The sequence below is a fragment of the Artemia franciscana genome, chromosome 7, assembly GCF_032884065.1.
Source record: "Artemia franciscana chromosome 7, ASM3288406v1, whole genome shotgun sequence".
Taxonomy (NCBI): domain Eukaryota; kingdom Metazoa; phylum Arthropoda; class Branchiopoda; order Anostraca; family Artemiidae; genus Artemia; species Artemia franciscana.
This window is the reverse complement of record NC_088869.1, coordinates 3,075,070-3,092,160: the sequence shown is the minus strand read 5'-3', so window position 1 is coordinate 3,092,160 and position 17,091 is coordinate 3,075,070. Positions and strand designations below refer to the sequence as shown.

At 35.1% G+C, this 17,091-nt stretch overlaps 1 protein-coding gene across 3 annotated transcripts in view; it reads left to right on the top strand.

Moving 5' to 3' along the window:
* The first annotated feature begins 2,621 nt into the window (after positions 1–2,621).
* The window catches only part of LOC136028741 (uncharacterized), a 36,485-nt gene continuing 22,015 nt past the window's right edge, over positions 2,622–17,091 (top strand). Inside the window, exons 1-3 of one of the 3 annotated variants that reach the window (XM_065706622.1) lie at positions 2,622–2,639; positions 4,257–4,467; positions 14,631–14,749. In XM_065706622.1, the coding sequence (XP_065562694.1) occupies positions 4,403–4,467; positions 14,631–14,749 (184 nt within the window). In that variant the 5' untranslated portion in view covers positions 2,622–2,639; positions 4,257–4,402. Of the gene's footprint in view, positions 2,640–4,256; positions 4,468–4,877; positions 4,898–7,519; positions 7,597–14,630; positions 14,750–17,091 lie in introns of those variants that run through there. The other 2 variants (XM_065706625.1, XM_065706623.1) reach the window with 2 other exon arrangements.

The following is a 17,091-nucleotide window of genomic DNA, read 5'->3' as shown; positions in this document are numbered from 1 at the left end:
TTACAGAAACAAAAAAGTGGGGACCGAAAGTGGTGCTGTCTATTGTTTCTACCCACTTTTGTTCGTAATTTCCGCTGAGTTTATCATTCGGCTTTTCACACTTGAGACTGCCTTAGAGAAATGGTATCAGATATGCCTCTCAAACTTTAAAAGTTCTCTTATTGCTAAAGAAATTAGAGTTTGTCCTCTGCTCCTTTCTAAGTGATGACGTTTGAAACTTGGCCTACGGCAAAAAAGTCAGTTTTCGAACTAAAACAGCTAGGTTTTTTTGACGGCATTCGATAGCTCTTGATTAGCTGATCAAAATATATGCCATCCATTTTTTGGTAGAAAAATTCCTTCATGATATATACCAGTTTGAGAGTTAAAGGGGCTGACAACTTCAGTAGTAAGGTACACACTGAAACCAAGAATAGGCCGATACCAATTGTGAGACATATAGGGGAGTTTTAAGCAACAGTCGGCTGTTAGCTTATAATCGTCTTCCGCAATGAGGGGTTCGCAACTATTGCTAGTTGCAATATTTGTTTCCGGTGTATTTGATGGTAAGACCAATCTGGTTCCGGGGTCAAGACATGTAGGGTCTTGTGAGTAATAATCAGCTGTTAGGTTACAATCACCTTTAGCCTTGAAGGGTTGGCAACTTTTGCTAGTTGCAATGAGGGGTTTGCAACTTTTGCGAGTTTGTGTACCTAGCATTTATTTTAAGATCCTTACAGATTGACAACTTCAGCGTTTAATCGAAGCGAGGAAACAAAACCAAAGTGTTGCTCTTGCAACACTTTACTCGGTGAAGCTGAACAAAGGTTGCCGCAACACCTCACGTTGCCCATGCAGCGTAGATCTAGATTAAAAATTTTATTTATCCATCAATTTTTTACGTAATTATATGAAACAGGAAAAAAAGGAAACGTTTTGATAGTAGGTGACATGTCAAAATAGTAAAATTAAATCAAAAGTCATATACGTAATTATTGTATGAAATGCACCATTTCTTTCTTATAACCTTTATTAAGATCGTAGTTCTTCTGTTTTGTTGTTGATATATTTACAAACAAACTCGTCCTTGTTCTCAATACAAATAGCTTTTGTACAGCATAAATAGCGCTCTAGTCTTTTGAGGGGTGTTATTCCTACTTTCATTTGTTGTAATTTCTGTTCGTTTCATATTTCACTTGATGAATTTCTTAATCTATGTTCTATTTTAGTGTATGTTTTATTCATTTTTATCTATGTTCGTTTTGGGATTCATCTATGCATTCATAGCAGTATATATTGTTGGTTTGGCGTGATTATTCATTTTGGTCTCGGTTCGTTTTGTTATTCTTTAATTCATTCACATTAATATCTGCTGTTTTAAGCTTCAATTATTATTTAACTATTTCTGCTCCTTTAAAGCTTTGATATAGATATTTACCTTTTTTTGAATGTCTGTTTTGGAATTATTTTCTTATTCTATTACTTAAACGAAGGGATTGATATTATTGTAAAAAAAAATGAAATCTAAAACGAACAGAAAACAGAATGAGTAATCAAGTAACCATCCCACGTTCCTTCCTTAAACCATCTGAAAGCTGCTCTTGCATTTAGACTTTTTCCAGCTGAGCCGTCAACTTTGGGTGGCCCGCCGGTGACTTTGAATTTTCGCCACAACAGCTAAAAACGTCGAGCGTGCCAATTTTAGCTTTGTTTTGCCATAAATTGACGATATATGATGTTTATTGAATCAACCTAAACTTAAAAGCAAGAAAATGAAACTTAGGTTTCTTTTCTATGGGATGAAACCTTTTGAACGATAGAGAAAACTTTTTTTCTAAGAATGAAGATCTCTGTTAAAAATTATAAGTGTTGCTAAATCCATTTTTAGGAGAGGAATTTTGTAATTCCCCTCTTATGACTTTCCTATTCCATAGTGCAAAAACTGAAACTTCAACTTTTTGCTTTTAAATTTTAGGCTAACTAATTTGCCCTCAGTTTTGAACTCTTATTTGTGATGGGATCCCTGTTTCTGTGATGAAAGTTCTTAAATCTTAGTATTCATGGCGTAGAGTAAAATTGTTTGCACCAGCTTCTGTTCTTTTTCCGATCCAAATTCTGCTAGTCATGTAGTGAGACAAGGTAGAGAGATATCTTGTATTTTAAACCAAGGTCTTTGTATTTAAAACCAAGTCCAAGTATTTAAAACCAGGTCCAAAAACCAAGGTCCAAGTATTTAAAACCAGGTCTTATATTTAAAACCAAGGTCTTTTATTGTATATGCTGAAGATATTATTATACTGAGTTGTTCTGAAGGTAGCCTACTTAACGATTTTATTTATCTTTCTACTCTGTTTGAAGATAGAGGCCATGATATTACCATTAATAGATCTCAAAATTCTGTTCCTGATATTAGTAACTGATTTGAACTTAAGTGGAATAATTCAGTTGGGAGTAGAAATCAGAACAATATTTATCCTAATTCGGTAATTGAAAGTATTTTTCATAATTAAATGGTTCTGCCTCTTTGAAACGAGATGGTGTTTTCTGTGAGCTTCACTTTAACATTCAGGGCGCTTTGCTCATCTTTAATAAGCTGGAACGGATCTTCAGTGGTGGAACTCTTGATGTTATTGGATTGTGTGGAACCTTCCTGGATTCAGGTAAGGATATGTTTCTAGATATTACGAAATTTAAGATGGAGAGATGTAACGGAAAACAGGTGGCGAGATTTGGCCTCACCCTTTATATTGCCGATAATCCTGCATACAAAGTCCGAAGTGATTTGAGTAGAAATGAGGAAGAAAGTTTTGAACCCCTTTTATTAAGGTTTAGTCAGGTTGTAAGGATCTAGCTGTCAGTTAGGTTTACAGATCCCCTAATGGATCTGTTCCTTCATTTATAAAAATTCTTAAGAGTTTTTGGACATAGTCCAAAAGCAACCCTGTGAACTAACCCTTATAGGAGGTTTTAACCTCAACCTATTGAAACAAAATTCTGCTTAGGTTACATATCTTTTGTCGATGACGCTCTCTGCGGGAACTCTACCTTCAGCTTGTATCCCAAACCAAGTTAATGAGACGCTTGCGTCTCTTATTGATAATGTTTTTTGTGACTAGGTGTCTTAGATAATTCGGTGCTGGTTAACGATATTTCTGATTATTTTTTCCCCACTATTTCCCGATATGAGAGTGCTGATCAAACGCAGCGTACAGCATGCTCATCTAATATCCCATTTCTTCGTTTTGGCGATTTGAGCTTAGTCTACTTAATTTTCGTCTGATTGATCGTCCATAGGATAGTTTGGCTTTTCAATCGGATTTAGCCGCTCTTCTGAGATCTTTCCTGATTTAGGAAAAGTATCCTAGGAGTTTACCATCAGAATCCAGCACCTTATACTTTGAAAAGGATAAATCTGCTGAATCAGTAGATGACTTCGTGACTCCATAAAAGCTAGAAAAGGAAAATTTATTTTTGGAAGGTTTACAAGAATTTACTATATGCGGCTCATCATCAACGGTTCTACCCCTACTATATGGTGAGATTTCAATCCCTTGCATTGCTTGTCAGCAGGTGTGGAATTTCTTACATTCTTCAATGAAAAGATGCCACTTCTTTGGGACTTTTGAAAGGATTCATAAGGACCATTTAGTTAAGAATCAAATGAATAATTTTTGTTTTTACTCTATCTATTTTTTTATTTTCCTCTGTGGAGTCTATCTTCCCTGAGTGTTTATTTCATAATATATGGTGGTTTTCTTTGCCCTTTACTCTCAGGCCTCAGGTAGGGTCCCTTTTTAATCTTGTATGCTGTTCGGTGATTGATTTCTTTTTTGGCTGTTCTTTGTATTATATTTTTTTTTTATTCTCCTTGTATCCCTGGCCATGGAACCTTCCACGGTGGAATATGAGTATTGCGATTCCAAGATGTATTTATTGATGAATTCTGAATACACTGTGAAACTCTGAATCCTAAATAATAATACTTTGGGGGTTACTAATTAATATCTGCCCTCGTGTTCTTCATTCATATCTACTTCTTAGGAACTTTAGAAGTTGCGATTTTTATTCAATTCACGCTTGTTGTTTGCAATATTGAATATTTTACTTAACAATCTAACCAGTTTCAGAAACACTTAAATAGTCTGGAGATTGAAATTGATAAGATAAAATGTTAGCTCTCACCGTAAAACTAAAAATAGTTTCCCCATCCATAATCCTTTCCCTCTTTTACCGAATGCAATAAATTCTTGAATCTTTCTTCTTTCATCTTTTTCTAGCGTCAGGGAAGTAAATCACATTTTTGGTTTGGCTCAAGGCCCGACACACGTAGCTTTTTTCGAGCACCGATTTCAGCAGAAAAGTAGGTAGGCGATTGCAGTTCAAAAACAATGCCCGCTGTGCAAGATTTTCATAACTAAACATCATGGACACCAATAGTCAACTGCAAGATGACAAAAGTTGCATGATTGGTCCCAACTTATCGTTTAGGTATTTTTATTATTATTAGCGTCTTTTATTATTAAATTTTTATTTTATTAAAAAGATTTTAATCTAAATTTAGAATTTATCATTGTTAAATTATGAAACTCTTTAATTATTAAACATTGAATTATAATACCAATATTTAGTTGTTTTGATTTTCCTGCTGAGGAGAAGGAAACAATTGAAGAATTCCTCTTTTTATAGTTGCACTGAAATTTTGTAAATCAGTACCGAAAATTAGAAATTTTTCAAGCTCAAATTGGTGCCGTTTTCTTTGCGAATCGGCATCGATTCGGTAAATCGGCGTCGCAAAAGCAACATGCTTCCAGCTTTCTATCCAATTGCTTTTGCTGATTTCAGAGCAACATCTGTTAACACTGTTAGTTTTTGGAAGAAAGGAACCATAATCACAACAAATTGTAATAATCTTATAAAAGTTGGAACTTTTCTCTCATAATTTATTAGCCTGTTAATTCAAATTACTTTAATATTGTAGCAAATGACTTAGGCTCTGTAGCTTAGGTAGTTAATTTACGTCTATTGTATTGAATGTCTAGCCTAATTGTCTCTTGGACACTATAGCCTACAATGGGTTGAAGATTTGGATACATCTTAATAAAAAAAAAAAACCTTCAGAGTTCAATATTGCCATATAATTTTGGATATTATTCAGCTATTAATGTGAAATCAAAGAGCAAAAATGTTACCCTAAAAGTGGATGAAAGTGGTTCTTCAGAACAAAACATTCTTCTGGAGGTACTTTCTAGACTGGGGACTCCTCAGAAGCAAACATCCTAATAGAAATTAAGTGTACCATTATGCTCCATATTTTATGGTAATTTTAAATGTCACAACTATGTTTCTGACAATGCACCCCACCCCCCAATGGTCCCATATACTAAGCTATAGCACTAAAGTATTCCTACCCTAGTTTCCTCTTTTCTGATAAAGAGAAGCTTCCAATCATCCAATTAGGTTGTTACAATTAACACATTCAGTAGCTTAGGCCTAAATATTTACATCCTTGCATAATTTAGCTAGCCTAGGATTAAAGTGAATACATCACTTAGCACTCTTTTTGTGCTCTTTCCTAATTCAACATTGATGAATTCTGTTTTGAGGCCTCAAAAAATCACCTTGTTCAAAGTTTTTAAAATATAATAGGCTCTAAAGGTAAAAATTAATTAGATATCAAAATTAGCTATTAAACAAGGCTGTAAGCTACTCAATGGTGTCTCATTGTGCTTTTAGCAGCAAAGAAAAAACAGCATAAAAGAAAATGCATTTGTGCTAGCCTTGCTAAAATGTGATTTTCCTCATTGCTCAGAATAGCCTACTGTAAGTTTCTTATTTAGGGTTTTTAACAATGATGATTATGGTCTACTTTTTGGTTTGGTAAATGTTCAGTTTCATTCAAAGTGCTCTAAAATAGAAGCAGCATAGTTTCCAGTTTAGAGCACTTGGAAATGCTATTTCTAGAAGGGTGTCCATTTCTGGTTAACCCTCCTCCTCCATGGGACAAACTAAAAATGTGTAAAGTGGGCTTGCTTACAGGTAACATTACTAATAGAATAAGGTGTATTAGTCCATGAGCCCTGTAGGCAGCAGGGCAAGGTTGGTATTCTATATTTATTTAATAAATCTTATTTGAGGTTTTATTTTAGTTTTATTACTCTTTGTTGAATAAATATAGAATACAGACCATGCCCTGCTGCTCACAGGGCTCATGGACTAATACACTTCACTCTATAGGTAATGTTACATGTAAGCAAGCCCACTTTACACATTTTTAGTCTTGTTGGAGAGGGATTTTAGAAAGCTAAAAAATGGATGTGCTTCTCTGATAATGACAAAGAAACAATATGCAGTCATCAGAATCCTGCTATATGCAGTAATATGCACTTTAGACAGCTTGGAATGAAACTAAACATTTACTTTTGGCTTTTGTGATGTCATATTCAAGAGGTTTCAGGCTTTTACTTTTTCTTTTTACTATTAAGACTAATGAAAAAGATAATTATTATTCCTTAAGTAGCTACAAATGGCTATTTTGTCACACTAGGCATATTGTTTTAGAAATGCATTTCAAACTTTTGGTTACTGTGGCCTGTTTAATGGCTCAAAATGGTATTTGTTCCAGAATCTACTACTGAATTTAGAAATAGCATAAAAGAGACATTAAGTGATGCATTCACTTTCTTCTTAGCAAAATTATGTGAAGATGTAGGCCTATACATCTACCCCACATCCTACCACTTGGGCTTGATAAAAGTGTTAAGGCTGTTGAGGTCAGTGTGCTAGTTGTGCCATAGTGTATTCCCAGACCTTTGCCTATGATGAGTACCAGTGAAGGACAAAATTCAGAAGTTGCTGGTTATCCACTGGTAGGATATGTCCCAGGTATCTCTATTTATATATTCTGTGTGTATTGATCAAAACTGGTTGTCCAGTGTATCTTATTGACTGGTCTGTGATTTTGGGGTCCAATGGATATTCAATATTCTTCAGGGGTAAGTTTTTTAAAATGCTTGAATTTGTCTTACTTGCTGTCTGTTTAGGTGCCATGTTCTCTAAAACATAGAGGAGTAGAGGCTACACATTGCTGTTAAAAAGGCAAAACTCTAAGTGGGAGAATAACATTTAATGGATCTGAAATTTTTTATAATCCAATTGTTTGACAGATCAAAAAATCTATTCACAAAGAAAACAAAGCATTACAGCTGCATCAACTCTGTTAGGGTACCCACAAGACCATGGACCTTGTGATCAACTCTATTCCTACTTGAGGATTGATGCCCCCAAGGAATTATAGCCTATTAAAAAACACAGCATTTGAATGGGTTCTAATTAATGAATAATTCTTTTGGGCTTGGTCTGTTTTGGTGTGGGTTTTGGGCTGAAAAACCTCTTCCTAGCTAATTTTTATACTATGGGCTGCTCCCCACAATAGAATAATATTTCTAGGCATGAATATATAATGAGTTGGAGATAATAGGCTTGAGATTATCTCTACGGGATTTCATCTCTTGTTGTTAGATATATCATCTCTGTAGATACACTCAATAAGAAGCCTCTATGCAGAATGACCTAATGGTACTTTCCCAGTTGGCAAATTTTTGGAAGCTTGAAGTCAATGTAAGTAAATGTTAAACAATCCACTTTAGAAAAAGTTATTGTCTAGCATCTGGCCTGTGAACACCTCAATATTTATCTTTGCCCCATTAACCTCTTGATGAAAAAAATTACAAGAAATGGTTATGGTTAGACAAATACTAGTTTGTCCTGAATGCTGACTGAGAGTGTTTTCCAACTCAGTTAAATGTGGAGGGTGCAATTGTTCATTTTGTGCAGGAACTGAAAAGTGTGCAAAATTGATGCAGCTAATTAGACTGATAGATGGTTGTTTCCTGATTGTTCCTCTAAGAATACTTCAATCTTACAGGTAAATTGTTTGAATTTACCTGTTCTACCTTCCCCTCATACTCTTTGTTCTCCTAATTCAAGAGCCAGGATGCTTACTATCCTCAAAGAACTTAATAATTAATTGCTGTTGCCCCTCCTGTAACAGAAGAAGATCCCTCCTTCCCAATGCTTCTGTCATGAAGATACATTCTCCCCTCTGGAAGCCTCCAGTCAGATAGAGGTCAACACTACTCATTTTGTTGGCCCTTCCTCTATTCTTTGTACCATCCCTAATAACTTGCACCCCTGCTCACATGAGGTATCAGTTCAGGCAAAGCCTTTTCCCAGGCAAACCAGAGTTTGTTTTGTTGGAAGTAAAAAGCAAGCTAGGAGAGGCTTTAAAACAAGTTTCGACAGTTATTTCTCACCCCATGTCTGCAGCACAATGTAGTGATATTCCTCCCCAACTGGATATTCTTAACTACCCTTTCTTTTTGCTCAGCAAGATGAAGACACTTCCAAAAAATAGTTACACAAATCAAGTAGAGGTCCAAAATCCATAAAATAATGTTAGTGACCAGATCTCTTAGGTTAAAAATACTGAATATTCATCACTTATTCATGAGTTGGCTAATTTCTCTGACCTTGTATCATCTCTAGACAATTATATTTCTACAAATCAACGTTTTGAAGAAAGTGAAGTGAATAACCTGACAAATGATAAAGTCCCTTTGTCTCACATGTGTAGGCCTAAATGTGCAAATATGATTTTGACTAGTTTGTGAAAAATAAGAGATGACTGTACTTTTAGACATGATTGTTCTTTAAGCTAGTTTATATCATTGTGTGCTTCAAGCAACATTAGCAAAGTGAATAACCTAGATAATAAGACTTCCTCTTCTGCTAATAAATCAAAATACATTCATGTTTCAACCAGGTTCCAGCAAAAAAATTAGATATGTAAACATTTTAATCATAATTGCTGAAAATTTCGTAAGCAGTGCAAGTTTTTGCATATTTGTTGTAATTTTATTTCAGGTAGTTGTAGTTCTGTCCAGTGCAGTTTTGACCATGTGAAACTTTGTCCAGTTTTTGCTTGCATTGACAAATGTTGTAGTTTTGCTCATCCATCACCTGTAGCTGAGGTTAAGTTTTTCCATTGGGCCCCATTTCATGGTCCCTTTCCAAAGATAAAAATTATATGAGCAACTCATCTCCCTTCTGCTGTCATTTTTTAGTGCTCCGCACACAAACAAAATTTATCATCAAAGTTCATTTGACAGCTCAACAATTAATAAACCCTTCCCAATTACCAACACCCATCCCTTACCATTTGTTACGTCCTCCCCCTCTGTGCATACAGAAGTCTTACTTCCTCCCCCTCTCACAGCATGGTGCCCTATACCCTCCTTACTCTGCCACAGACCAGCAATTTCCTGATGGACATGAATCACCATTCCCACCATGGCAATTACCAGGTAGCAGTTGTTTAACAGATCATCTCCATTCCAGTGCAATTCCCAGCCATGCTAACAACATCCCCATTGAAAAAGAGTGCTCTCTTTCCCCATACCCACGCTCCTCTTACTCCCAATTACAAAATGTGAATAATTGGACAAATGGGAATAATTCTTCTATTCATGTTGACTCTAATAATTATCTCAGTAAAGTCAAATGTGTTCCCTCAGTCCGTTGTGATTTATCCATTTGTGATTTAAATAAAGCTAATTGTAAAAATGGTACCTTTATAAGCTGTTTTAAGTTCCACATACCTTTGTTAAGTAATGCTGAAAGTCTAAACTTTGGAAGACTTAATGACTTAGACTCCTTTTCTAAAATATATAGATCAGACATAATTGCTATTACTGAAGTGCTCAAAATTACATATATTACAAATGAACAATTTCTCTCAGTTTATTAAACTCAGGCCCAAAACCCACCCTCTGGGTAAGAAAGGGGGGGGGGAGAAATTCTTTTCTTTGTCCATAATGATTTTTATCCTTCTGAAATATCTGTTCCTTCTTTAGCTCCCTTTGGTGAAATTTTGTGGGTGTGGGTTTGACCTAAGGTCTTACCATGTCCTTTCAATTTGATTGTCCTGTGTTGTTTTTATTAATATCCTGGGCAGAGAATTGCTGACAAAATTAACTTTATTGAAAAATTGCATGCCAGTGCTTACTATGTACTATCCAAATGCCCAAATGCTGGGATTTTCCTGTTAGGTGATGCAAATGAATTAAAACTTGAATCTACATATAATACTTTTAGTCTAAAACAAATTGTAAAGTTTCCTACTATCAAAGGCAACTCTACTCTTGATTTGATATGCACCTATATGTCTAGTTTCTACAGACCTGTCACCATTCTACCTCTCTAGGAGTTACCAGTTTAGCCTACTACTATCTCCACCGGGTACAGTGAAACAGTCCTTTACTGTTGCTCAAACTGTCTTTAGACCTCTAATTGACTCAGGACTCTACAATTTTGGTTTTTGGACCACTAGTGAAAATTTGTCCCCTGTGTACCAAACAAATGATTTCAACTACAAGGCTTTGTCCCTCTAAAATTTATTGAGAAGTAATTATGAAGCCCATTTTCGGGTGAAAAAATTAAAACATGCTCTACCAATAAACCTTACCTTACTGCAAATTAAAAAAAAACTGATAAGGAAAAAAAATCAATTTGTTCAAGCCAGGGCATGTCACACAGTCGCAATTTAAGAAAGTTTTTGAAAAGGAAATTGAGAAAGATAGCCTCTGATTAGTGCATCAGTAAAGTTAAGGATCTGCATTCAAACAAACCCAAGCAATGGTACAGGAAAATTAAAGAGATTTCCAGCAAAATTCTTGTTGAAGTTAATTTTCATCTTTCTGAGCCCCTTATAAGATAACCAACAATTTGAACCTGTATCTTGCATCCACTGGTCAAAGTTTTCCCCCTTTCACTGACTCAGATCAAACTATTGCTCTCTCCACCTCTTTCCCCCAAATTTCTCCCTCTGATACTATGAATAAAATCCAAAAGCTCAAAGAATCAAGCACTTGCCTTCTAGACATCCCAATAGACTTGATTAAAGCCTTTTCAGACACAATTGCTGGACCTTTATCTGAGACTTTTAACCAAATTACAAAATGTGATAAATTCCCAAGTTGCTGGAAACTAGGTTTTATAACACCTGTCCCAAAGAAATCTTCCAATCCGACTTTAAGCAGCATGCGTCCTATCACACTCACTCTAGTTTTTTTCAAAATTGTATAAGAGGTTTCTTTGTGACTGGTTTAAAGTTAAAATTTGTCCATGCATTGATGTCTGACAGTTTGATAATCTAAGAAAAACCTCCACCACCCCATTACCTTGTTTGCTTGGTTCATACCATTGTAAGTGAACTAGAGAAACCAAATGTTTTGCTAAACTTGGTTTTAGTCAATTTCCAAGAAGCATTTGACTTAGTTGACCACAATATCCAAATTCGTTTGCTACAGGATAACTTTGAAGTTGACCCTCTATTAATAAATATTGTTATATTGTTCCTTTCAAATAGATCACAAGTTGTAAAATACAAAAATATTTACTCTAGCCCCCCTCCCTATTTACTGTGGAACACCTCAAGGGACATTATTGGAACCACTCTTATATCTTGTCATGATTAATGATATTGGCAAGGAATTCCCCCAAAGATGAAAATATGTGGATGACTTCTTGATCCTTGAAGTATGTCATATGAATATTAAAAGTGACTTTGTTGAAATCCTAACCCAATGTTTAGATGAATCTAAGAATCTAAATATGATAGTAAATTCCACCAAATCACACATAATGATGATCAACTTCTTGAAATCTACTCCCGTTTTCTGTGACCTGATCCCACCCAAAATGCTTGTGAAACATGTTAAACTCCTTGGTGTCAAAATTTTTAATGATTTTCAAGTGGGATATGCACATTTCCAATGTTGTTAAACAAGCAATTGTTTCACTATCCATGTTGAAGCTGCTAAACAAATTTAATTGTCCTAAGATACATTCGCTCTGTGTTTACTTATCCTTTGTCAGGCTGCTATTGGAATGTGCATGTCTGGTCTAGCATTCACAACCTTCAAGTGAAGTTAGTGACATCTCTGAGTTGGTCTAAAGCATGCGCTCAGGATCATTTACAAAGCAAGCAAAATTCCATACTCCTTCCTCCTTAAAACTGCATGTATTACCACCTTAAAAGAAAGGAGGAAAAATTTGCTCGCATTTCACTAAATCAGTCATTTACAATCCCTTACTGAGGACTTACTCCTTGAATTTCACAATCCCATTAGACCCCAACTCCCCAGTCAGCCTCTTTAGCAATCCTTACTTGCTGTCCAATCCATGCTGCTACAGACAGGTTTCATAAAAGTTTTATCCCCTTTATTCTGGAGCACCTTAATAATCATTTGTGATTGTGTCCTTACCAAAATCAACTCCTTTGTCTTTCTTCCTGTTGATGGCATATTGCCACAAATTGTTCCCTTTCTCATCTATTGCTGTTTTTATTTTTGTTTATATGTAATGTTTTTGTAATTTAACCCCATCAGTAATTGTCAAGCTTTCTGATTTGCCCTTTATCTTTGATGATTTTGCCTTTTTTCATTTCAATGTCTTGACTGTTTATTTGACTTAATGTAACATGTTCAGTGTGTTAAGTTGACTTAATGTACTAATTTGAAATTTTATTTTCTTTATTCTTACATGGCATATAAAGCAAATTTGGCTTTTAGAGCTTGTGATAACCTTTTCAAAATAAATATCATCTTATCCTATATGTTAGGGATGGATGGATCAAGACAGACTATCATCTTGTCCAAAGCAGAGAGAGACTTGGGGGTCATATTATCATTGGCATTAGCAGTCAATATGTTAAAGGTTGAATAGCCAAGGCCCTGGGTCTTTTTTCAAAGTGGAAAAAAGTTTGGAAGAAATGAAAGATAAGTGGAAAACAATATTAGAATATTGGAAGCTACAGGGATGACGGTGGTCAAATGTTTTTTCTGAAACATGGTTGATCCAAGAAACTGAGAAAGATTTGCTTGATGTTTTACAGAGAAATTTGCCTATGGATTGTTTTGGGTACCCAATTGACCAATTATTGCAAACAGTTGGCTGCACAAACAGTGTGGTTCAATCCTGCTTTCTTGGGCTATATTGAGAGAAAGGTTAAAATAGCTAGGGTATGTTCTGTAGATGAAGGATGACAGATTGTCCTTTCAGCCAACCATATAGGACTAAATGGAAATCAGGTAGTCCTTGGTTGGCATGGGTGCATGTAGAAAGATTTAAGGGAAATGGGAACTTCCTTGGAGGGTGTAAAGACGGGTTTTGGATAGGTTGGGTTGAAGGAGTGTGCACAGTTGTGTTAATCTCGGGGGCTTTACCGTGAAGTGAGTTGGTGGTAGTGTCAAATATTGTCCCAAATGGCAGTCCTTGGGAAAAATATATTTATAATTGTTTGGTATTTTATAAACCACTTTTCTTAGCCGATTTTTTTTGTGCCAAAAATAAGGAATAAGGTGGGTCCTTTAGAGAGTTTCAAATTGAATTTATGAGTGAAATGATTTTTATGTTTGGAAAGAGCACAGAAAGGCATCAGGTAGCATACTCACTTTGTCCCTACCTCATTTATTCATTCTTATGTATACTTACCTAGTCAAAGGTTTCTATTCAAAATTGGGGTGCCAGCACAAGTGCTTTGCTTGGATGGTACATCCGAGTGATAGTTATGGTACATAAAGTGATTTTTTGGTACAAAAGTTAAATTTTCCTATTAATTATGTTAGAATTTGAATTCAGGTGCAAGCTGATTGTCTACCACTTGTAACAAATTGGAAAACATGTCTATCACTGAGTTTGAAATTTTTATATCACAGCAGCAGCACAGTCAATAGTAGCTGCTTCATAAGTTCCTCATCAGCTTCTGCTTTTACAGTATGTGACCTGAAGCAGAGTGACTCAGAACCAGTAACCCAGTGTTTTTCCCATAGTTGCATCAGAGTATTTTTTCTTGGAGGGGAGAAGACATGGTTCAAAACCTGATTAAGTTTATGTCTTCCTTAGTTTTCAGTTTTCCCTAGGGGTCCCTTTGGACCTATCTTTAGGATCCTTTCGCTCAAAGAAGGTATGCATAAAAGGTGCTGTTCAGTGCATTGCCTGTCAAAGCATGTTATACAGTTATTTAAGCATAGTAAGCTATAAATCTATTCCAGTTCATTGGCTTGTATTAGATGTCATGCACTTGATATAAAACTTCCTGTGCATGAAAGCAACCAAGCCTGGTTTGTAGATAGAATCATGTAGTTTGATGATAAAATCATCAATATTGATTGTCTTGTTTTAACTCCTTTCTAAAATAACACCTTAGTTCAAAACACAAAGGAGGGTATAATAGAAAAAAAGTGTTTTGTGGCACCTTATCTATGCTGAGTATTTAATAAAATCCATTCTAACTAAGATACAGGGGCAATAAATGATATCAGCTCAGCCTTTTCATGTCAAGATTCTTAAAGGTATTGTACACACTTGGTCCTTCTACCAAATAATAAAAACAATGATTCAAAGACAATTAAAGAGCAATATTAAAACATAAAATGAGCAGAAAGTCATCTGCGAAACTCAAAACAAATAGAAATCTTTATGAATAAATAAATGAAACCTGAAGAAAAAAATTATTTAATAATCAAGGAATAAATAATGTTGTTATCTCAATAATTTTACCAAGAATGTCTTAGTGATTTATCTTTTTTCAGTTTTGACATTATGAGTGATATGCAATTTGAGGGATTTGGTGAAGACCAGCCATTTGAAGGCTTTGGTGATGATGAATCATTTGAAGGGTTTGAAGGAAGAGCTACCTTGAACAATGAAGGTAACTAGTCTACTTTGTATTGTTCATTTTATATGCTGTTATATTGATAAAAAATAAGTAGCATTTTTCTAGTATAGTAAAGAGCAAGTATAATAATAAATAATAGCGGTAATGATCTTCCAGAGCCATTGCTGGCGCATTTAGACGTTAAAACAACGTTTCAGTTTCTGGGTCTTTTTCAGAGGGACAAGTAGCAAGCCTGTTGCCCAATCTTGATTCATCTGGGATTGATCCCTAGGCTGATTGGTTCGGGAGAGCATCAACCCACTGTGTTATCGTATGTGTTAAGAGCAAGAGTTGAGCCTCCATAAAATTTGTATGATTAGTATTTATAAATAAGGTTTTTCCCCAAGAAGAAGAATTCTAGCAGGAAATCATTAACAATTTAAACTAAGTTAGATTCTCCAAATTTTGAAAAAGGAAAAGTTTTTTCAACTGATAAGTGAATTTTTTGTGACTTATCTTATAATCATTCAAATGCTGGTAGCATTGCCTGTATAATAGTATCATTCAGTCATTATGGAGGGGGTTTAAATACAAAAGGAGTTCATTTCTTAAGTCAATATACCCCTATTTGGGCTGAGAAAGATTTCTTCTTCTGGCGATTCTCAAGGTGATGATTCAGCTGTCTACTCTCTTCTTTTCAGTATGATAAAAGCTAAAACAGTGAAATGTAAAGCAAATTATTTGTGCTTTTGTTCCTTTACTTAAAGACAATTAAACTTGTTATCAAACATTTTACATATGTTACATTTATAAAGTCTTATCTCAGTAGGCTGAATCTCAGCTATAAGATGATTGCAAAATTGTCTCTCTGTGCTGATGCATTAAAATCATAGGAATGTAGAAAATTAATATAACATTTATAAATGTAAGCATGAACCTTAATCATTCTGCCAACTGGGTTACAGAGGTGACCATCATCAGCCTCCTCTAAATCACACTGTTGATATTAGGGAGAGGTATTTTAGCTGAGACCTCTTCTTCTCTTTTGATGCTTCAACCTATGAAAGTTCCAAATCATATAGAAAATATTTGGAAGAATTCGATGGCAAACATAGAAGGCTATTGTTTAGAGTAGGCTAATTGGGCACAAAGGTTCTGCTACTTGTCATTGTTGTTGGATTCTGTTGTCACAGTCTCTTCAGTTTTGTAATAGCTAGGTAGTTTGGAATGTTTCTGGGTAATAATGGTGAATTTTAAGACTGTGTGTCAGTCATGTAACCTAAGATTGAGGTAATAGATGCATTAAAAAATCTGTGTTTTGTTATGGAACTTCTGGATGGCTTCTACCAAATGCGTTTTAGTATCCCAAAAAATAGTAAAAGTCCTTGAAAATTGAGTATGGAAATTGCTTTCTATACTTCCATCAGGCAAAATAAAAAAATAAAGGTACAAAAAGTGGCTGGCAACTTTGATTTGAATCAGATGATTTACAATATTGCAAGATACATGGACAACTTTTATTGTTGTGTCTCAATATTTGATTTTAAGACCTTTCTTTGGTAACCTCTTCTTGCCTTATATATTCAGTATCTTGGACTAACTGTTAGTAACTAGAGCAATAAAATAAGCAAAATCAACATTTAAATTTTATGGTTCTGCCTCTAACTTCAAATATGTGCCCTATTGTAGACCACCATCATTAAAAGACAGCTTGCTTAACTTTTTACTGCCATTTGAGATGAGAAAAGTGTAGAACTGTTTAAAAAGATGCCTCTCAGCAATAGAGAAGGGATAAAAACTTTATATCCTAGTGCTTGTACTTCCAGCTTGGTTTTGTTCTCGTCTATGATTAAAACATTTTTTTAGTCTTTGAACACTTTTTAAAGAGCTCCATACTGTTACAAAGAGTCAGTATAGCGACCCAAGCATAGCAGGTTTACTCATTAGCATAATAGCTCTTTACAAGATCTGCATATTTTAAGTTTTTTTTTTCATTTGTTCCTTTCCTGAGAGCTTTCTTTCTATTAATCGTAGGGGTCGGGGGGGGGGGATTTGTTAGCCTCTAAGGAGTTTCTTTCACGTTTTACACTGAAAAATACTTGGATATCCTGACAAAACTTGAACTACATATGCTTGAACGTGTATCAATGATATATGGGGAATCCTATTAGGGATTGTTGAGGTGTCCCTTTTCTTGCTTTTTCCTCTCCCCAAGAAAATCCCTCTGATACAGTCCACCTTCCATAAGGCTAAAGCCCTCTGCTCGCCCATGTATTTCACATTAGGAGATTTGTCAAAGCTTAAGTGAGGCTTATTTTTTTTTTTTTTTTTAACTAAACTGATGATTGACACTTTAAAAATGATTTCTGCCAGAGGGCAGTCAGATTGCTCAAAAA